Source organism: Emydura macquarii, unplaced genomic scaffold, assembly GCF_026122565.2.
Source record: "Emydura macquarii macquarii isolate MOO-44397 ecotype Brisbane River unplaced genomic scaffold, CSIRO-AGI_Emac_v2 contig_554, whole genome shotgun sequence".
Lineage (NCBI taxonomy): Eukaryota > Metazoa > Chordata > Testudines > Chelidae > Emydura > Emydura macquarii.
In genome coordinates, this window is record NW_027130691.1 from 11116068 (window position 1) to 11138555 (window position 22488).

A 22488-nucleotide genomic window follows, 5' to 3' on the forward strand; every position below is an offset into this window, starting at 1 on the left:
TTGTTGAAAAAAATTTGCAAAAAAAGTTTCAAGATTATGAAAACAGCTAGTTTTTACATTTTCAAATGACAAGTTCAATTTTTTGGTTTGAAATAACTTTTTGTTTAGAAATATAAATTAGTTAATATATAAGTTTTTTTTTTTTAAAAGTGAAAAGGCCAAAATTGAAATGTTTTGAATTATCTAAACAAAACATTTTGTTTGATCTGATCTAGGCTTATAGTTTGTTTTTTTTGGGGGGGGGGGAGGGAGAGATGGGGAGAGGGATTTTTTGGTTTGTGAAAATTTTTGAGTTTAACTTTTTAACTGATTTAGGATGGGAATTTTTTTTTAACTTTTGAAAATTCCTGCGTGATGGAAAAACTGTTTCCTGCCCAGCTATCCTTATTATATATTAAAACTGCCTGGCTCCCTTAACTAGATGTGGCTTCTTTTGTCAATTTCCCCCCAAACTGAGGACTTCAAGTGGAAAAAGAAAACATTATTCCTGAATAATTTATGATCAATAGCAGAAACAGAGTCCCTGCCCTGAGAAACTGGAGAATATCCATGTCACAAAATGCACCATGTTAATGATCACCCTGATTGGTATGGAGAGGCCAAGGGATTCAGCGCTTATGGAAACTGAATCCCTTTTTTGCCCCTATAGAAGATCCCTCCAGATCAGAGTTGAAGTCAATGTGAGAGGCTCACTTTGCTGCTGCCCAGGCTTTTGCTTGTCGTGCAATTCCATTGAGGACTTCATTCACTAGTGTCAATCTGGCTCCTTTAATAAGCACTAAAAAGACTATATATCTAAAAAATGCAGTATTGTTTGGAAACCACCTGTAAGCAGCCATAATTTACTGGCTACCTTGGTTTGTCAGATCTCACTTTTCTGGAGCATTGACAACATTTACACAATGATATAAATAATTGCAGTGTGTGAGCATTGCCAAAATGTCATAAAAGCTTTTAAAAAGCTGAACAACCCTTGCCTTTGTTTGTGCAACCTGAATAAACTGCTTTCTCTTGTGTTATCCGATCTCAGGGTTGACACTATCACAGCAATGTAGATTGAACCTAACCTCTTTTGAGGAAATAGTTTTATGAAATACAAGAGAGGAACCCAAAGGACACAGAAATCTGAGAGCCCTGAGTGTTTGACTTTAGGTTCAGACAGTTCTATACATTTCCCTTGCAAGAAATTGCTGATATAGGGATGTGTGCATTGGGGTAGAGCTGCAGTGTAAGGAAGAAAAAGCCACATTACCCGAGTTACCACATAGAGTGTGGCAGACCTTCACCAGGATATATGGCTCTCCAGTATCCTAAATCAATTAATAGATTTCATTTTTGTTTTCCCTTTGTGCACAGCTGACGACTCAACACCAGATGGTGCTGTCATCCATCAGTTACATTGGCTGTTCCCTGTCCATCTTCTGTTTGACTATCACTCTGGTTACATTTGCTATACTATCGTGAGTAATTTTAACTTTATACCTGCTGAGCAAATACCACCCTGAAAGTTTGACAGTTTAACGCAAAAATTTTCATTTCAAATTATTGAAATGGATGTTTTCAGGTGTTCAAAGGTTATTAATTCCCTTACCCCCTTTAATTAGATTCTGCACATATATTTTTAACAGTTGGTTATTCCTCAATTTAATTTCCCAGACTGGGAAGGTCTTTAAATAGCAAGTTATATTCTTGTGATATATAGCCCTGTTTTGTGCTGGTTGAAAAGAGGGTTTGAGGCTGATACCAGGGCTGATCCTGAGGTCAGTGGGAATTTAGCCTGAGCAAGGACTGCGGGATTGGGACTTCACATTTGTCTTTATGTTCATCTGAAGCAAGGCTGTATATAGAGGCATGACAGGCTGCAGGGGGCAATGTTTTCTTGTGGTCTCCCATCTTGTGGTCTCCCATCTTGTGCTGTCTTATATCTGTGGTGACACTTCCCCAGTCTTTAAAGGCAACTTTATGGGGGTAACAAGGTAATTACTAGTATCTGCTTCTCTTTAGGGAGCTAATAGAACTTGCCAGTGACCTGTTTGGGGGCTGACAGTAGTATTGTGTGCTCCTTTGCCCGGGGGTGAATTTAACCCACTAGTTTTTGAGAGAGCTTTGTCAACTAGATGTAGGAAAATGGTTAGTCATTCTTATCCTATCTGGATTTCCCTGCACTGCATTTTTCTTTCATATTTTAAGTGGCTGCCACTGACTTTATGTAAAATTAAGGCTGTGTGAATCTTCTTATACTGAGCCTGAAAAATTATGCAAGAGACCAGACAAAGCAATTTCTGAGTTGTTACTTGACCCTTAACTTGGACAGTGAACAAAATAAAATGGGTCGCACACTGTAGTATAGAGGCCAAAACCAAGGTCATGCAAATGAGAATAGAATGTGCTCAGAAAGGACCCATATAATGCCAGCTAATTTGTTTACCACAGTGAGAATTGTGACTCTTGGGGCTGGATTCCCAGAGAATCTCTGGGGACTCCCAGAAAATGAGACTCTCAGGACTGGATTCATAATATAATTTGGGGAGCTAGCAATTAATGCTGCATTTCCATATTCATAGACAAGCCAAGCCACCCGCCTGTAGATACTAGCACAATGCAGCATTATATAAATATGAAAATGATGGGTACACTCACTCTGGTGCAACTCCTTTGACTTCATTGAAATTACTACTAGGTTTACATCAGTGTAAATGAGATGAAAATCAGGCCCAGAATGGTTAACTGTGAAGAGCTGTAAGATGATTTGGCTATGAAAGATACCATGTACAACCACATTGGCACAGAAACTAATTGTTACAAATGAAAAAGGATTAAAATGTCATTTATTTATAAAAAACCCTCACAACATCCCCAAATTGCTTGTTAGTCTTTTGAAGCGTCTGTAGCAAGTTCTGTTGCCTAAAAGATGTAGAACTATAGAATGGACACTGAAATAGAAAATACTCAGTAGACCATAATCCTACATTGGCAGATGGATGTGGACAATGACCCAATAAATCTTCCCTATCTCTAATTCATATGAATTTGGCTTATATTTTTCACACAGAACTGAAACAATTAGATCACATAATCCTACATTTGTTTTCAAGCACTTACTCTACTTCTGCTGCTCTGCTTTTCAAAACAGTGCCTTAGCAAGACAAACAAATCCTACAAACCAAGTGAAATTCACTCCGGTGCTTGTGTTAAAGTCCTCTACAACAACTGCTGCCTCTTGTTATTGTGAAAGCCTTTTAATGGTCTCTCTGCACTGGGAAGACTTTCCATTGAGCACTTGATACATTTATGAGCATGAAATAGACATTTATCATTTATTACAGCAGTATTGACTGAAGCCAGGGCCCCACTGTGCTAGGTGCTGAACAAGCACACAGCAAGAGACAGTCCCTGCCCCAGAGTTTATAATCTACATAGATAAGACAAAGGGCGGGAGGGGAAACAGAGGCACAGAGAGAGGAAGTGACTTGCTCTAGGTCACACAGCAAGTCAGTGGCAGAGCTGGGAATAGAATCCTGGTTCCGAGTCCAGTCCAGGAACTTAGCCACCTGACCAACTGTCTCCTAATCATTCAAGGGATGATTTGACCACCTTAGTGTGACTTCTGTCCATCCTGTTAAGAGGACCAGGTTTAGAAGCTGGATTATATGAAGAGTTTACTGCCCTGCTCCAACCAACAATACACTAGGAGTCATGTTTATTTAGTTTGTTCCAACATTGTGATACTCCTTCTAAGTCTCAAGGTCTTAGTAGGTCATGCATGGACTCGCTGATCATGACTAGGGCTCCGAGGCACTATGATAATATAACACATGGGAAGCGTCACTTTCCAAATGGGTTCTGAAGCCTGCATGTTCATTCTTGTGCCATCAGTGCATTTGCTAGTGGGATTGCTTTACTCCATGAATCCCTAGCTGTTTCTGAGGGTATGTCTTCACGGATGGCGGTGAATTCACTGCCGTCAGATCCATCTATCTGGATTGATTGAGTGGTCAGTGAAGACCTGCTCAATCGATCCGGAAGTCGACGCATTAAAACTACCCCCTCAAGTGGCTCAGTGCAGTGGAGACGTTGCGTAGAAGAGGAGTTACGAAGTCAATGGGAAGTCAATGTGTAGCTTGCGTAACTCCTCTCGACTGCCGCTGAATTTGAAGGTAAGCGTAGACCAGGCCTGACTGTGAGAGCAGAACAGTGGATGGGAGAATGTCTGGGAAGGAAAGGAGCTATGTTACCTTATACAGCTCCCAGGAGGACACCTGGGCTGTGGAACCCATAGGGAAATGGGAGACATGAGAAGACGTAAGAGAAGAGCTTGGACACAGCTTACAGTCACAAGGCTGAGTATACCATTTATATATAGTATTTCTTTGAAACCATACCATGCCAATTAAAATAATGTGATTAGTTTTTGCTGGAGCACAGGTCCTCATTAGACAACTGAAGGGAAATGTTGCAAACTAGTGTTAAATGGGTATAAGGTAAGTAGAGTGGAATCTGTTGAGTTTTTAGCTTCTGTACACACCGGCAACAGACCATCAGTTTCTAAGAGTGCTGCCTTGCTTGCGTTTTGGGTAGGTGATGCTTCAGTTTGTCTACATGAAGTTCATTACTAGAGAGAGAGTGACTTTGTACAACACTACTTGTCTATGTGAATTACTTGTAGGACATAGACAGACCTCTATCTCTCTTCAATAAACCCTTGATGTCCTAAGTGGACGTTGGCTAAAATGATGACTAAGAAGCCAACATGACAAAAAGTTATATTTTCCACCTAGTCTGTGTCAATGTGTCTTCTGGCGGTGGGCATTATATGATGCATCATCATGAGCTGGCGCAATGTAGCGAGATGTATAGGAAAGATGGAAATGCCCGTCCGTGTGTACAGACAGTACTACCATGATGCTAAACATCCAGCCAAATTACTGAAATGATTAAAACTGATAGATAGGACTGGCAGGCAATGTGGATTAAATAAAAAAATCTGCTGTCCCTAAATCATCATCTCTTTTTAGAAACAAATTATGTTGAAGATCTGAAATGTTCAGACAAGTGGGGGATTTTGACTTCCTGGTTGTGACTGGGAAACAAGGCAAAAGTACCAGAAAACTCGTATGAAAGTCTGTCCTCTTAGAATTTTCAACCTACTTTTCTAGAGCTGAGAGAGAGAGGTTTAGACTATTTATGTTGTGGCAATGCCCAGGTGGCATAGTTAGGGCCAGGTCCCCATCGAAGTAGGCATTGCACAGATACACAGAAAGATACAGTCCCTGCCCCTGCAAGCTGACAATCTTATCCAAGTTGAAATAGGCATAAAATGCTTGTGTTGAATACAAGTTAAAATGCGGTGGTGCCATGTGAACTGGATTCTACAAGATGCGGAGAGTCTTCTGCAAGATGTTGATCTACCTCTATGCCTGCCCACTCACATCCTTGGGAGCTCAGCACCTTGCAGGATTGGGCTGTTTATTAATACTCATCCACCCCTTACTAGTAAAGCTATTTAATGTGCAAATCAATCCTTTTGGTTTGTTCAGTGTTGTGTCAGCATATTGGGGAACCTGCTTTAACATAGCTTTATCGTGAAGGAAGAAAACTAAAACCACATAATAAAAAATAACCCTTGGCAGATAAATCGAAGATTTATTACTGCTTCTTGGAATATTGCTCTACTCATGACTCTTTCCTCCTTCACCCAGCTCTGTCAGCACCATGCGTAATCAGCGTTATCACATCCATGCCAACCTGTCCTTTGCCATCCTGGTGGCTCAGATCCTACTTCTCATCAGCTTTCAGTTCAGCCCTGGAACGGTAAGTATTGAAAAGCACTTTTTGCTTTTTTGTTTTGTTTTTGGCAAGTCACCTACATGGAAGCAAATATACAACATGCCAAGATCAAGAGTGAGTGTATTACAACCTTTCTCTTATTTTAAATACACATCTAAGCCAAAAATCCCAACCCGTAGAACAAGACAAAGCACATTAAAGGGTTTTACATCCCAACCTATTTTATCGCTGTGCCCATCCGTGCATGGAACTTGGAAAATAAAAACAGATGTTGATCATCAGATGTTGGAAACTATTTCTATTCTGTTCCATTCTACACAGATTCTCATACTGCCCTCATCACCAGTGTCACACCTTCCATTAGTGCATTAGGTGATCTAACAAACATTTGTTTGATTCATCCTTTTTCTCTTCTTCTCCCCAGGAGGAAATGGCACATGCAATAGTGTTTTGTGTGGGTAGGGATTTTCCCAGTATGTACATATTGCATTGTGTTCACATTAAAGAAGGAAGGTTGTAGAAGTGCGCCTGGCACTTGGAGTGGAAGGAGGTGAGATGGTAGAAAGCATTGCTTGTGGATGCTGCTCTGTGAGAGCACTCGTAGACTATGGACTGAATTGACCTATTGTGGGTGTGAACCTGTTTGCAGCAGGGCAGCCCTCCCACCTTGCAGTTCTTACAAGACCTTGAAAGCAATGTACTAACTTTTCATTTAAAACTATGGGCCATACTGAGACATACTGGTCTTGAGTTTATGGACATGATCCTGCAGTAGCAGGCTCAGAACCGATACTGTTTGTTAGCCCAGGATAATAGGGATGTGTCAGATTACCCACAACAGATGTCATGAGCAAATAGTTTTGGCTTCCCACCCGAGGAAGAACATGCAATTTGTTACCATTGATGTATTGCTGTCTGATTTCTTTCTTTTTTTTTTTTTTCCCCAAAGCTATTTAAAATTAACACAGGGTCCTAAAATGTAAATTACCTCCTGTGTCAGGAGGAAACAAAATAATATTTTTAGATACTGTTCCACAGCACTTCATTTTTTTAATAGAACAAAACTTGGCTGCTTTGGAGATCGCCTGCTGTACCATACTGCTTCTGACAACAAAGAAGCAGGTTCTTATTCATCTGTCATTCTTTCTGTTCTCAGTACAAGCAAATATGAGTTGTGTGCTTTTAATTTTGGCAACAAAAATTTAGGTAAATTTATATTCAAATCAGCTGGCATCCCTTGGGTTCCTGGTAAATTAATAATAATAATATCTGGCATTTATATAGTAGTTTTCATCTGAGGATCTAAAAGCACTTTGTAAATCTGGGTATCCTTATCTGCATTTTACAGAAGAGTGAACTGAAACACAAGAGAGGGTAAAAGACTTGTAGAAGGTCACCCAGTGAGTCAGTACTAGAGCCCGGAATAAAATATAGGGAATCCTGATTTCTACTATCCCACCATTTAGAGTTCCTAGCCTATGCTTTTATCCCTAGAGGTCATTGCTGATATTCTCCTCTCACCACATATGCCAATATGGCCAGTGTTTCTCATGTCTTGGCAACCTTGCGATTAAATGATGGTGGTTTTCAGCAGCAACATTGTTTGTGAGGCCATGGCATTTGTCTCATCCACCTCTGTGTCAGCCCCTGACATGCACAGCTCAGGGATTAACGTTAACATAAAAACATGAAAGAAAAGTGAACAATTCAATCCCAAACTTCCCTATCAGTTGAAACCTAAGCAGGTCCTGAGTGAATAAGATAAGGTGCAGGGGAGAAGATGACAGCAAATGGTTTAGATGGAAAATAAAATGAATACAACAGAAAACAACAATGATACAATCTGAAATAAAGAACAAGGGAAGTCACGCACTAAAATAAGCCTCAGTACATCAGAAAGGATGCTACAACTCCACTGAGAGGAGTTAGTCTTGAGAGAAATAAAATAGAGGGAATAACATAGTGTCGACAAAAAAGACTATCTCATTGTCATGGTCTCTCTCAAATGGATATGGGATTTTGAACAAAAGCCCTTTGGCTCCTTGTTATTGCCTGCTCTCCCCACCTAGTCTTTTAAAATGTTAACACTTCACAGTTGCCTTTCTGGTGAAGGCTCCTCCTTTTTGGATGGGTGTTGGCAAAGTCCATGTTACTAAGGTCTTGGCCCAGCCCCCATCCATTTCTTATGGTATTGTGGCCTTGTCTGCACACATACATGAATGGTTTAATTAAACCCGTTTAGTTAAACTGGTACAGACTCCTGTGTAGACACTAATTTCATTTTAAGAGTTGTGTATTTTGATTTAGCTTAAACTTTCTCCAAGCTGACTTCAGCTAAACCAAACTAAGCCTGCTTTAAACCAGAATTTGAACCGCACAGGTTTAACTCAACTGCTTTAATATCGTACCTTAAGTTAATTAGTGCAATTTTGCCTATGCCAAATTCCTAAATGTGAGCACTGAAGGCATGGGAGGAAATTTGCATCCTATGGCTTTGATTCTCCAATGCCCTGCACTTTGTGCCATTATTTAAGGGACATGAAGTGCTTCCAGATCAAAAGGGAAGCACTGCACATCCACTTTGCACTAATGTAAACAACTGCACACAATGTAGGGCAAAGGAGAATCAAGCCTGTCAAACTGTTACTCAAGTTTACTTTCCTTTTTTTATTTATTTTTTAACTGCAGATATTCCCAACACACCTATTTTAGTGAGTGAGGGCTCTAGATAGTGGGAAATTAAAGGTGCAAATTGATGTGAATCAATTTCAAGATAATTCCTTCCAATTTCTGCAACAATTTTTTCAACATCTATTTAATTTCCTCTTTTGTGAGTCTGATTTTTCAGAGCCTACGTTTTGGCAGCAGGTTCAGGCTGCAAGGTAGTGATGACTCACCTTACAATGTTGACCTTCATTTGATTCCTAGATGTACAGGTGAAGCATGGTCTAATGGGTGAGCTACAGTGATGGGTGGTGACTGTTTGTTATTCCATACACAAAGATCAGCCATTTTCATTCTTTCATCCAGATGATGTCTGTTTTGTATTAAGAGAGCAACAAAGCAAGAAAAAAGTCTCTCTGAGAGCATCATATGCTTGTCTCTTCTATAGGTGGCTGCATCTAAGCACAAAATGGCCACTGCCTCCATAGCAGTCAGGGGACTTTTCTCCAGTTAAAGTTACAGTAAACAGCATGCCAAATATACAATATGAATTAAGGTCTGGATTTGTTCCTAATTCTGCCATTTACTTTCTCTGAGACCTGAGACAATGTATGTAATCTCTCTGTGCTTCAGCTTCCCCACCTGTAAAATGGGGATAATTATATGTACATATCAATATAAAGGACTTTAAGAGCTATGGATGAAAAGCTCTTCATGAGTATTAACTACATTATTATACATAATAATAATTCATAATATGTATTTTCCTTTGTTGGTGTGTTCAGATGGAGGACACTGGGGTCCTTGGTGATAGTTTATCCTTTTTATTATCCCCATGTCCTTGAAAGTTTTGACTTACTGCATATTCTGCTGCTACTAATTTTCAAACTGATTACCTTTAATTGCTATTTTAATTGCATGGGCTGGACGATACTGCATAAAAAGAGGGAGAATTTACTCTAGATGCTGTGGTTTGCTTCACCTTCTCTTTCTACTAGAGATGGGCCTATCTAGTCAAGGAGAAACATTCTATAAACCCTTTACACCACACTATGCTCCAGGTGTCCTTCACCCTGCAAATGCCAGAAGCTGGGACTGGATATAAGGGGATCACTCAAAATTGCCCTGTTCTGTTCATTCCCTCTGAAACACCTGGCATTGGCCACTGTCAGAAGACAGGATACTGGGATAAATGGACCATTGGTTTGACCTAATATGGCCATTTGTATGTTCTATATTTTCAAATAAAGTGTAGTACCAGTTAGGTTGATGTAGCCAAACTAAGTACAGGAGAGGTCTAGGAGTGGCATTATCTCAACAGATGATGCGGCAAAACCTGCAATTACCACTGCTCTTGGATTTTATTCAGGATCTCTCTTTAACTCACTGTGGAATCTGAGTGCTTCATCTTGGATACCAAATAGAGCTGCATGTAGCTGAGAATTTGAGCCGACCAAGCAGATCTCCGTTACATTACCTGTCCATTTGCAATTTCTACTACATTAATTTTGTAGGGTGAACACAAGTTTAGTTAATTCCATTATAACCATAAAACAGAGGAACTCTTTCCCTTAAATGTATTTAGGTCTTTGTAGTAAGCTTAATCCCTAAAACTATTAAACAGTAGAGATAAACGAGCGTTATCTGTCCTACAGCTCCCAGTACAGAATTAGTCCTGAAGTCACCTGGGCCTCTTTTCCTACAGATAGTAGCTTCTGCACAAAACATATTTTCTCCTACTGACAGGCACATCAAGTATCTTTGCCACCCAAACAGTGAGAGTACAGAGCGGATTTAAAAAAAAATAAAAATGTATGTTTTCACATGCAAAAAAAAAAAAAAAAGAGAGAGAGAAAAGAAGCCAGCGGATCCAGAGACTTGCATGTGTTGTGAGGGGGACGCACATGTATTTAGGCAAAGGAAAAATGAAGTCTACGGTGACCTAAAGGCAGTAAATAGCCTTATGCTTTACTGGCAAAACCCAATGTCTATCAACAATTGTTTGAAGTTCTGCAGTTGGCATATTGAGCTGTTTTTCACCCTGTGCTCATCTGAGCAGTATTGAACCATAGGCACAGGAAAGAAAGGATAAAGCGACTCCACAAGATAAGGAATAAACAACTAACTTTGCTTATGCTGCAGTCGTACGGGCATCTACCTAAACTCAAGATCAAATGATCTTGCAGCAGTGTATAGAAACAATACATATTTTTATTTTTTGCTATTGTAACAAAACTGCCACTCCAGTTGGAGGCACCATCATAACCTGGATTTAGATAATTTGCCCAAATGAGCCTGTATTCATACTAAATTCATCATAATTTTCTTTTCTTCCACACTGGTTTCACTTGGCTCAGCCACCTGCTGTTTCTGACACATCTGATTGGCTGTTCAGCAAATGGATAGCTCACATTTAACAGATCTAGCCTCTATTATAGGTCGTTTTTTTGTTGCATTTATTTCTTTTGGATTAGCTTTCTTGTGTAAATCAGATGGAATTTAAATAGACTCCATGTTATTGTTTGGCCTCTGATATTATAATGAAGAATTTAGCCAGGATATTTATTTTTAGATTTAATCAATTAAGAGATCCAGTTGTGGTCCAATGTCACCAAAATATTTCAAAATTCCTTTATGTATTTGTGGTGGTATTTGGTTGGTTGTACACTGACTTGGGTGTTTTGTAAGAATAGTTGGTCAGACACTGAGAACAGTTAAATTCAGAGTCATTTTGTTGCTGTCAGTGGAGTTTTTTGGTTATGGATAGATCAGAAAAACAGAAACTATGTCCCTACTCCAATTTAGAACCTCTAGAATGCAGCTCAGAGAGGGCTAGGAGAGTTCAACTTTCATTACATTCTCAAGTCTCTAAACACCCACAAAAAGGATGAAATGCCACAACATGGCAGCTAAGCTAATACAACAAAGGGAACTGCTCATTTACATTTGAAAATCTTGGCGGCAGCAGAGTGGTTCCCATTGGCAACATTATTTTGGCACATAGGCATCCAGGCTATTGAAGTATTACCATGGGTATTTGCCTCGGTGAAGGAAGGACACTAGGAAAGAAAATAATAATTGCTCTTTTGTCTTCTGATCTAAATGGGTTGTAAACAAGCAAAGGCCTGTGTGAAATTCAATGGGTGTCTATGAGTTTTTTGAGTAATGTCACAGCAAAGCAATCCAGACATCATCAATATGCAGGAAGAGATGCAGTATTGAAATGTATCTGGGATTCATTCCAAGAAGGAGGCCTAAAATATACCTTAACCTAAAGCAGACTAAACAAGGATGTCTTGCAGTAAGTCATCTGCAACCGCGTCTGTCAGATGGCTACGTAATGAGAGAAACCATGTATGATGGGACATCCTTGCAAAGCAATTAGCAGTGGAAGAGCAATGTGCTATGTGCATGCATCAGAAGTGGGGAAGAGCATAGGATTAGGTTTTACTATTTTCATAAGACAGGCAGTCATGGGATTTGGCGGAAAATTTATCTGTTTGAGGAATAATCGGTGAGAACAGTTACAGTGTCAGCCCGTAAGGGAGAGCTGACAATTAAAGCCCATACTTGAATTTCCTGTATACTGTATGAAGCTCATGAACAGTGCTTAATTGAGCTGAATATGACCTAAGAAGAGTGGTTCTATTTCAGCTACGTATTCCTAGTGCTGGCATTTGTTCCTTCATCAAGGATGCATTTGTTTTGCTTCAAAGCATAGTAATGTCAGGTTATTAATACAATTCCTGCTTACCTAAATTGGACTCTTATTTTCTGGATGGCATGTTGGCCTGTGAAAATATAGCTTTGTTCACCTGGACTCTTAACTTTATATTATTCACAAAAATGCATTCTATCCTGGACCCTTCTCTGTGGTTCTCACTTTTCCTTTAATTCTTTTTCCCAGAATTTCTCTGGCTCACTGTGCTACGAACACCATAAAAGAGTGTTTGAGTTGTCTGAAAGAACCCAGTAGACATGACTCTCAGTCTTCTGCCCTAACCACTAGACATATTTCTGGCAAATATGGCTTTGTACACTGGGCACTGTAAGCTAAACTGGGAAATTGATACTAGTGGAAGGGCAATTGTGGTAATACAAGCAAGATGACTACCATAAGGCTCATGACTCAGGACCCAATTATGGCTCATTGTAAGCTAGTTATGACACATTTCAACATCTATAGTAATGTAGTTAATGGAGGGTCTTGAGACTTTTTCTGAGTTGCAAATTAGAAAAGACACAATGGAAATACAATATGTTTGAATCCAAATGTCCAATTTTGATATGAGGAACAGCAGACTAAGGAGGAACTCACTGACAAGAAAAAATTAGAAATGAAGGTCCAGAATTTTAAAGGTATTTAGGTGTTGCTGTGCTATGCATTGTGACATCTGACTGATTCAGGACAGTCAGTGGGATTTAGTCTCTTAACTGCCTAAATCACTTTTGAAAATAAAACTTAGGTTCCAATCCAGTTAGGTGTTGCAATGCTGAGCACAGCAAAACACCTAAATAGCTTTAAAAAATCTGGGCCTAAGTTAAATCTGTCACTTTGTTCTCCTGAAAGCCACATATTGCACTGACTTTCACTAAACCCTTGGTGAAATTCAGCTTCTTCTCCTGCCACAAGCCATGCCACCTCCTCACTTCCAAATTTCCTATTTATCTCGTATTCGGTTGCCTCTGGAACTACCTCACCAGAGGGGTTGATTCTGCAGTCTTGAGTGCCCCACCTCTCATTGACTTCAGTGGGAGTGCCATGTATGCCCGGGACCTGGAGGGGTGGGCACAAACAGGCATCTGGTTTGCTTCTCTTCAGCACATCTGGTACAAATGGGTTTGGCAACTAGATTACAGAATGGACACCTTAGACTTGTTACTTGGAAGGTATCTCAAAATGCTGTGGATACCAAAAGAAGGTCCTCTAGGGTTATTTTTCTTCACTATCCTTTTACTCCAGTGTGGTTTTTGTTTAGTGTGAAAACCTAAAAAACCCAAATTGACTATGGAAAAAATTTTTACTTTTTTTTGCTTCATATTGTAGGTACCTTGCAAAATCTTGGCCCTTCTCCTTCATTTCTTCTTCCTGAGTGTTTTTGCTTGGATGTTGGTGGAAGGATTTCATCTCTACAGCATGGTGATCAAAGTGTTTGGGTCAGAAGAGAGCAAGCTTTTATACTACTACGGGATTGGATGGGGTAAGTGCTTAGTAGTAACAATCTCCTCCTCATTTCTTTTAAACCTGCTATAAGAGCTCATGTATGACTCCACCTAATTTATATAGTGTAGATAAAGCTGAACTTTGCATTAAATAACATGATACAGTGTGATTTTATTTGATGTGCCATCTCTCATATTAAGAGTGTTTATGAATTAGACAAAAGAAGGAAGCAGACCATGATCACAGTTTCTTTTGCAAAGAGCAGATCTGTTAGGTATGAAGATGCATCATTTTTCTGACCATAAGTGCACTTTAACATATATAGACCCTAATCGAAATCCCATGGAAGCAAATGGAATCAATTCCTTTGACTTCACTGTGAGCTGATCCACTGTGGTCTGATCCTTATTCATAAAGCCAATAACGGACTAAGTGGAACTCTTGCAATATCCATGTGTTCTTTTTCTGGCTCTGCCACTGACTCATTTTGTGACATTGGGGACATCACCCTGTACTTCCTCATTTCCCTGTGCAAAATGGATACAACACTTCAGGATATTGTGAGATTTCGTTATCTGACGATTGTAATACACTTTGACATCTTTAGGTGAAAGGTGCTACATAAGAACTCAGTTTTAAGACTAAAAATGTGGTCCTAGGATTCAAAAATCCTGAATGTGACAATTCACTACTTTTCAAAGGCAGGATCCAAAATATGAGCTGTATGCACTGCAAAGTGACTAAAAGCAGCCCACTACGCCTACCTTGTTCAAAACTCTTTACACAAGACAAAAGATATCTTTCTCTCATTGTTTTGGAACATGTGAGTGATGCTTGGCGAAGCTCCACAATTAGAAGAAGAAAAGGAAGTGATATACTGGGACAAAAGGGGGAGTGAGAAAAGATAATAAAGAACAGAATACCTATATCATTACGGGAGATTTCAAAAATATTTTAAAACATGCATTATCTTTTCCCCACTGATTCATTTGGAAGCTGATTCAAAACCAATTATAACAATAATTCAGACCTACTGCAGTCCTAATTGGAATATTTAATACTTACGCCACACTGCAGGCCTTGGCAGTAGTAATGCCATTCATTTACATGTTTCAGCTGCTGCCTACTTTACATTGTTTTTAGCATGACTTTTGTATTCTGCATAATTTTTTTTTCCTTTCTAAAATCTTTTAACCACTTTTCTTCAAAGTGCCTCTGGATCCATATTCCTGGATAAGATGGTCTTAATTTTATTGGGGGAGCAAACTCTAAATTAATTAGATAAGACATCCCCGCCACCCTTTGCCTCAGTGCAAAAGGTTAGAAATATAAAATTCATTTATAGCATTGTCAGTTGCCTTGGAAAAAATCCCAGGGAGAACAGCTGGTGTTTATTGAACATGCTAGCTAATCAGTGACTCTGTTAGATAATGGTAGCCCTTGGAAAAACAAACACTCTTATTGGTTGTTGCAGCAGTTAACTCTTTTCAAATCACTGTTCTTTAATTGGCCACCACCAGTTGGTTCTGCTGGGGATAGCCAGCGAATGTTCCTCACTGGCCAGTTTTCACAGTTATGTCTGAGTGAAAATAGAAGTGGGGAATTCACCAAAACAGACAGAGGTCAGTTACAAATTCCAAATAAAACTGACAAATGTTTGACTTCTACTCAATCTTTTGAAAATGGACACATTTTGCAAGTTTCCTCAGTGGTGCTCCCCCCATCCACCACCTCCATAGTTCTATTGACTCGTGTAATAAAAAGCAAACATGGAATCAGTCACCTCAGCTGGAAAATTGGTTAAAAACAGAACTCACTGCACATTGGACACTGGACCTGAGCTAACTTTTCCTAGGAGAAATAAATAACAAAAGAGAGAGACAGAAAGAGAGGAATCATATTCTTTGTGCTTTTCCTAATGGGTCTAAAATGAATTCAACAAAAGAAACAAGGTCAGATCAAGTTTATTTTTGAGTCTGAATCTGTAGATGAAATGGGAACCCGTAGGATAAGAGCACTGAGAGAGAGTGGTTGTATGCAATAGTGCATTAAGCCACTGACCCTGAATTTCCATTTACATGCATGTTTGACCTGCTTGTCTAAAGATTGTTTGTTGCCGTTATCTCTTCCACTTTATAAATATGTGATGAGTCTTTTGTATCTGGAAATTAAACTCTTTGCTCTTTTATCTGGCTGGTAGTGGACTGCCAAAATTGTACCTTCTTTGAGGGAAAAGTCTGTGCTTCTCACAGCAGATGTGTGAAACTTGTTGAATTTAATTTCAATTATGGCTAGGAAGATGTCCCTGCACCTCCAATGGACATGGTGAAATTAATGTAAATTAACAGGACTGTATTGACTAATAACAGTTGTGCAAATCACCATCTCTCTTCATGCCAACTTTCTATGAATTTATGTCACTTATAGACTTATGGAATGCGCACCCTTCAATCTAATTGGTTTAAAATTGTTTTTTAAACTGGGGGACTTGACCTAAAAGAGGGTCACAAGACTGGTGTAGGGGAGCGTGAGAACAGCAGCTGCTGGCCAGGCGCCCAGCTCAGAAGACTGCACCACCACCAGCAGCAGCCCAGAAGCCATGGTATGGCTGAGAGTCATCACTTTTTGGAGGTGGGGGTCATCACAGCTTGAAATATTTTCAAAGCGGGTCCCAGCAAAAAAAAAAAAAAAAATGTGAGAATCCCTGGTTTAAAATTAGTTGTGTTCCTTAAAGAACAACCAATTTACATGCCAATAGTGTGCTACTCATGCATATTACAGCTGCTGTGTACCAAAAGCATTTTAAAGCTCTCCTACAGTGCTGTCAGCAGAGTCCTGTGCTGTATTTTCAGGGAAACCACCAAGAAAAACTTCCCCTGTTTTGCTAAAACGAGAGATACCTGTCAGTTTTGGATTGAGATTTGTTTTGAGATTTTTGAACCCATAATGCAGGGAATGCAAATCCAAATGGATTGATTGAAATCTAAGAAAACATTCTTACAAACTGTTGGAAAGTGAAATTGGCAAGTTTCACATGGTTCTGGTTTGAAGATGCCTTTAAAAACGTCTATTATGATGAAGAATAAGCATATGAATCTAAGGATAGGGGAGTTTGCTTACAGCATAAGCTTTAATACATTAATTAATAAACATTTAGTCTTTAACTAGTGCTTGAAGATGCACTTGTCTGTGATTTGTATGTATAAGAATGTAAGTTTAGTCTTTTTTCCTGCTCCCCTTATGCTTAATATTAGCATTTATTGTTAAGTGGCCATGGTCTGCCTGGTAGTGTACACAACACAAAGAAAACCATGGTGTCCAAGTCTGCAAACACTATCAAGCAAAGATAACTCACATGAGTGTACCAATGGCTTTAAATATTGCATTGTGCCCCAGGCTAATGCAGTATGGCCTGAAATATTGCAATAGGATTTGCTATAAATAAATAAATGCTAATTATTGCAATGTGGCCTAACCTATTGCAGTGCATACAATACGATTTCTAAACAAATACTTTCAGCGGCATTGTGTGTAGAGGTTTGTAGGTTTAGACCCACAGCCCTGGGCCTAGGAGCTTGCAGTGTAAATAAATATCCAACACAAAATTCACTAGGGAACAAATGGTGGAAGGTTCTCTATTGGAACAGAGCCTTAGTTCCTTTTTGTCTAGTGTTGTTGTTCCTGGCAGTGATAGTGAGAGTCAGACATGTTGGCATGCACTGTACACAAATCCCCCTGAAGTGTAGCTAAGACTCAGGCAGACAGCAGATAAGAACGCATCCAACCACAATAAATTCCCTTATGAAAAATTTGCATTGAACTTTTTTCTTTTACAGGTAGCTCAGTTTCTAAAATGGGTGGATTTTGACTGCCAATCCTACAGTGCTCTGAGACAAGTGAAACCTTCCCAAGGAATGTGAATCTGTCATTACAAATCAGGCTTCTAGGAATTGTTTTGTATTGCTTTAGTTCTTTCAGTGCAGCTCAGAGAAACCTGCAATTGAATTAGCTGTTGGGTTTTCTTAATCACATTTGACATGTCATTGTTGAAAATGCATCAAAACTGCCCTGAAATAATTTAACTAGTCAGGTTGTTTATCACTTAAGCCAGTAGGTACTTTTGTAGTTTGTGCTTCTGCTGGTAATCATTGCCTGTAATCTGGCTCTGGACTGGTACCCACTGAGTTGATAATGGATGCTGCTGGTTAATGGACCTCAGCTTGCATTGCAGTCTCTCACCTCCATACTAAACATATCTGTCAAAGGGACAGGAGTGATGAGAATGACACCTGGATCTATTCATTCCTAACCTGTATTATTGGCATCTTGACATTGCATATGGATGGAAATGTTAAATTACAAATCAACACCATCAACAGTGCCTTCATCTGCATTGTGTTAATTGTTCTGTGTGCTCATGTAATAATGCACACAGAGCTTCAGTTTGAGCTGTTGGTTCATGAACATGATGGGAGGTACAGTGGGAACAAATATATAATTGATGATTTTATACATATTAACCAGACTCTCTCAGTTCTGAGAAAAGACACTTGGCTCTGAAATAAGTGTTTGTTAAATTGATAAATCAAGAACTGAACTGTGATTGTGCTTGTACTGGCGACATAAAAGCAGACTTCCAAATGGATTTTAATTGGTCAGAAGAACCACACTGAGTTATTTCTCCCCAACAACAGCTGCTCTTTTCTTTTTCTGATTTCTTAGCAGCTTTCACTGGTGGATATCTACTTGATGGACTTCCATGTGGGAGCTGTGCTATGCATCTGTTAGTGAGCAGGACAACTCATTGCTGTGACTGTGTAATTTAATATGAGGACATTTTTCAAAATATTGCAAGAGGATTCAAACTAAATACTCATCTCAATGAATATTTACTATAGAAGACATAAAGCTTTTCCTTGATACATATCACTGTGTTCAGCTGTGGAAGGATAGCAAGTGAGTCAGTGATTGAACCTCTTTTGACTACTGCAATGCAAACTATCCTGTTGCCCTGAGACATTAGAATATGTGAGGCCATGTCTATACTGATGGTTCGCCGCTGCCAGATCAATCTTTCCAGATCGATTGAGCAGTCATTGTAGACCCGCTCAATCGATCAGGAAGTCGACTGAGTAAAACCACCCAGTCAAGTAGTGTAGCGCTGCATCAACAGGAACTCTGTTCCCATCGGCGAAGTGCAGTATAGACAGCACGCAGAAGGGAAGCACAGCAGTCGACATGAATTATGCAAGCTACTCTGTGTAGTTTGCATAACTTCCGTCGACTGCCGCCGAATCGCCAGGTGAGTGTGGACCAGGGCTGAATTTCCTGATGTTTGACAGATGTGGCTGGTTATTCACCAACTGGGGTCAGTTAATCATGATCCTGACCCAAAATGAATTAAAGCTGTTGAAGAGGATGACTTATATCAGATTAGTCAAAGCAGATAGCCCATGTCTTTATCTTTCAGTCTTGTCTCGTGAATAAGCCCACCCTTTGCACATTCATAGGTCCTGGAATGTGCAAAATGTGGGTCTGATTTTACAAACCCAAGCAAATAGTCCTTGCATAAGCATTCCCATCATGTGAGTAAAGGTTTGTGGCATCTGGACTAATGAAGAGTTGAAACTGGGGGCAAAAGCTGACAGGAGATGGGAACAAGGAAGCTCTGGATTGAATATCCGATATATCCTACCATATGCTGTGACAATTTACTTTAGTAAAATGAATTCAGCAGTAATCAAAGAGACAGGTTACCAAATGTTCTGAGTCATCTGAAGTCTCTGTGTATTATCATCAGTCCAAAGAATGCTAGAATTACTTTGATACCTACAGTTGTCAGTAATTCAACAGATTGATTGATTCTAAGAAGATAATACCTTTAAAAATACCTAGAGACTGGTTGGAAAAGAGTTCTGTTGCCTTAGTGATTCAGGATAACATATAAAGATTAATATATCAAAACTTTCAAAACACCTCCCTTCCACCCACCCATTTGTCAGATTCTGATGATATAGTTCGTAGTGTGGGAAGTTACTGCAGTGGAACATTGTAATTAACCCATTTCCAGCATTGAAGACAAATTTCTTTTCCCTTAGATTATCACTTAGAATTGGGAGTTTGGTTCTGCACTGCTACATAAATTCCATCCATTTGAAGGTTGCTTATTTGCTGCTGCGTGGTTGAATTAGACACAGTGCCCTTCTCTAGGGCTAGGATAACCCAATGGAAAAAAAAAATCATATCAGATGAGGTTAACTCTACTCCTGCTAAACAAATTAGAGACTATACTTTTCCCATCAATGCAATAAATGGGTCTTTCTGACTGCTTGAAATAAATGTGCTTTCCCTTGTGCCTGATGCTGCTTCTTTCTCTGTAAATGTCATATTTAGCCCTTTAGAATGAAAGAGCTAAAATCTGCCGTAGGGTTTCTACAGCACAGCCTCATTCCTACTTGTTGCTTTTTTCCTCTACATAAAAGAAAATCCAAAAAAAAGCTTCAAGTTGTATAAGTAATTTTTCCATTTTAAATGTTGTTAGTATCAGAAATATAAAGGGAATAGAAACGACAGTGTTCTGTAGGAACAGATAGGAGGTTTAATGCCAAAGAAGAAAAGGGACACTATTGAAGTAACTGCTGCTTGAATTAAAGGGGACATGGTGGGTGAGGTAACATCTTTTATTAGACCAACTTCAGTTGGTGAAAGACAAGCTGCTGAGCTTACACCAAACTGTTCTTCAGGTCCTTGACTTAAGGATTGATCCTACAGTCTCTACTTAGTCGAAACTTCCATTGACTTCAAATGGGTTGTGCTACATACAGACTGTTGAAGAGATTTAGATAAATCACTGACCCAAACATTTGCTCCAAACTGAAAGTGAATTTACATCGAATCTTGGGATTCCAACATTTGGGAAAACTTTTCTTCTCCCTCGACCTTCATTTTCATGCAGTTCTGCATTTCCTTGCCCCAGTGGAAACAGAAGTGCCAGAATAGTATGAGACAGATTGTTCACACTAGCTTCTCAGACCAAGAAGTTCAAATACACTGTGGGTGACATCGGGGTACTTATATGAACTGAACCAAATATCCTGAGGCTGACCCATTCTTGCTTATTCCCCAGAAGTCCAGAATGTGAGGCTATGTTGCAGTGTGGGCCCATACCGACTTATTAATATGCAGTGCTGCTTAGCATGCACTGATACTACAGAGATGTGCATGTTGCAAATGCCATAGGTTAGATGACTGACTGGTGTAGTACAACATTGCCAGCAGGACGTGGGAAGTGATTATTCCCCTCTATTCGGCATTGGTGAGGCCGCATTTAGAATATTGTGTCCAGTTTTGGGCTCCCCACTACAAAAAGGATGTGGACAAGTTGGAGAGAGTACAGCGGAGGGCAACAAAAACGATTAGGGGGCTGGAGCACAGGACTTATGAGGAGAGGCTGAGGGAACTGGGCTTATTTAGTCTGCAAAAGAGAAGAATGAGGGGGGATTTGATAGCGGCCTTTAACTACCTGAAAGGGGGTTCCAGGGAGGATGCGGCTAGGCTGTTCTCGGTGGTGGCAGATGACAGAACAAGGAGCAACGGTCTCAAGTTGCAGGGCGGGAGGTCTAGGTTGGACATTAGGAAAAGGTTTGTCACTAGGAGGGTGGTGAAGCACTGGAATGGGCTACCTAGAGAGGTGGTGGAATTTCCATCTTTAGAGGTTTTTAAGCTGCGGCTTGACAAAGCCCTGGCTGGGATGATATAGCTGAAGTTAGTTCTGCTTTGAGCAGGGGGTTGGACTAGATGACCTCCTGAGGTCCCTTCCAACTCTAATATTCTAGGATTCTATAATCCTGTAACTGATGCTACACTCCCTAAAGCAAAGCACATCACACCTTTGAAGAGTTAGGGGTAAGGCTGATGAACATGTTTATAACATATCTTCATGGAGAAAACAATCAAATGCAGTATAAAAAAACATAACTGGCATTTTGACATGGATGATAAAACGAACTAGTACTGCATTAGCACCTTTACTAATGTGTTCCTAGAATTAACTATTATGGGATGTTGTCTGAATCTTACAGCTCATCTGCAGTTATTGCTCATCAGCTAAGCCAACTCTTAATATCTTTGTGTACTATACTATCCATAGGAATTTTTCAGTCCAGCTCAAATCTTGTGACCCCCATGAGGCTAAATATGTTTGATCCTACCTGTATAGAAAGCCTCGGATGGTTGGTTCCTAGAGGAACAATATGTTTGTTTCATGTTAACAAAATCCTGATTTATTTTAGATGCTAACCTCCACCCCGTCTATGGTTTAATACCCTGTTACTGCAGAGTAAAGACAAATGCTGCACTATAGGCTGTAGACCATTTTACATTCATTGAATTAACTGTTCTTGTTATCCAGACAACTTCACTACGCTTCATCTGCATACGTTTTATTATCTTGCCAGGGAACTCTGTATTTAATTTGCTTCTTCACTGCAGTTTAAAATTGATAAATAATCAAGTTAAATCCTGTGACTATCTGAAATTTGCCTTGAAAAACAGACAGGCGAGCATCTTGAGGGATAGTAAGCACAAGTCCTTTTTGTGTATGTGACAGATTAGTCTATGTGAGGGCTGTTTGCCCTGGGAAGAAATTTCTATCACACGATTATTAGTCAGTGCCAAGCAACTTCTTATTGTTGTTTAGTATTTATATTCCCGGAGCATCTAGGAGCCCTATTCCTGGACCAGAACAGAATAGAACACCAACACAGAATAGAAAGATGGTCCCTGCCCCCTTAGGCTGTGCATACATTCAGTTAACTGGGTTGATTGGGTCTGAATACCTACCCTTGCCTGGGTGTGATCAGCCACACTGCAAA

General features: G+C 39.7%; 1 protein-coding gene across 3 annotated transcripts in view; it reads left to right on the top strand.

Annotated features, from left to right (window-relative positions):
* The window catches only part of ADGRD1 (adhesion G protein-coupled receptor D1), a 248188-nt gene that overhangs the window by 147182 nt on the left and 78518 nt on the right, over positions 1 to 22488 (top strand). For all 3 annotated transcript variants that reach the window (XM_067539758.1, XM_067539759.1, XM_067539760.1), the window contains 3 exons: positions 1357 to 1460; positions 5700 to 5811; positions 13499 to 13652. In XM_067539758.1, the coding sequence (XP_067395859.1) occupies positions 1357 to 1460; positions 5700 to 5811; positions 13499 to 13652 (370 nt within the window). The remainder of the gene's footprint in view (positions 1 to 1356; positions 1461 to 5699; positions 5812 to 13498; positions 13653 to 22488) is intronic.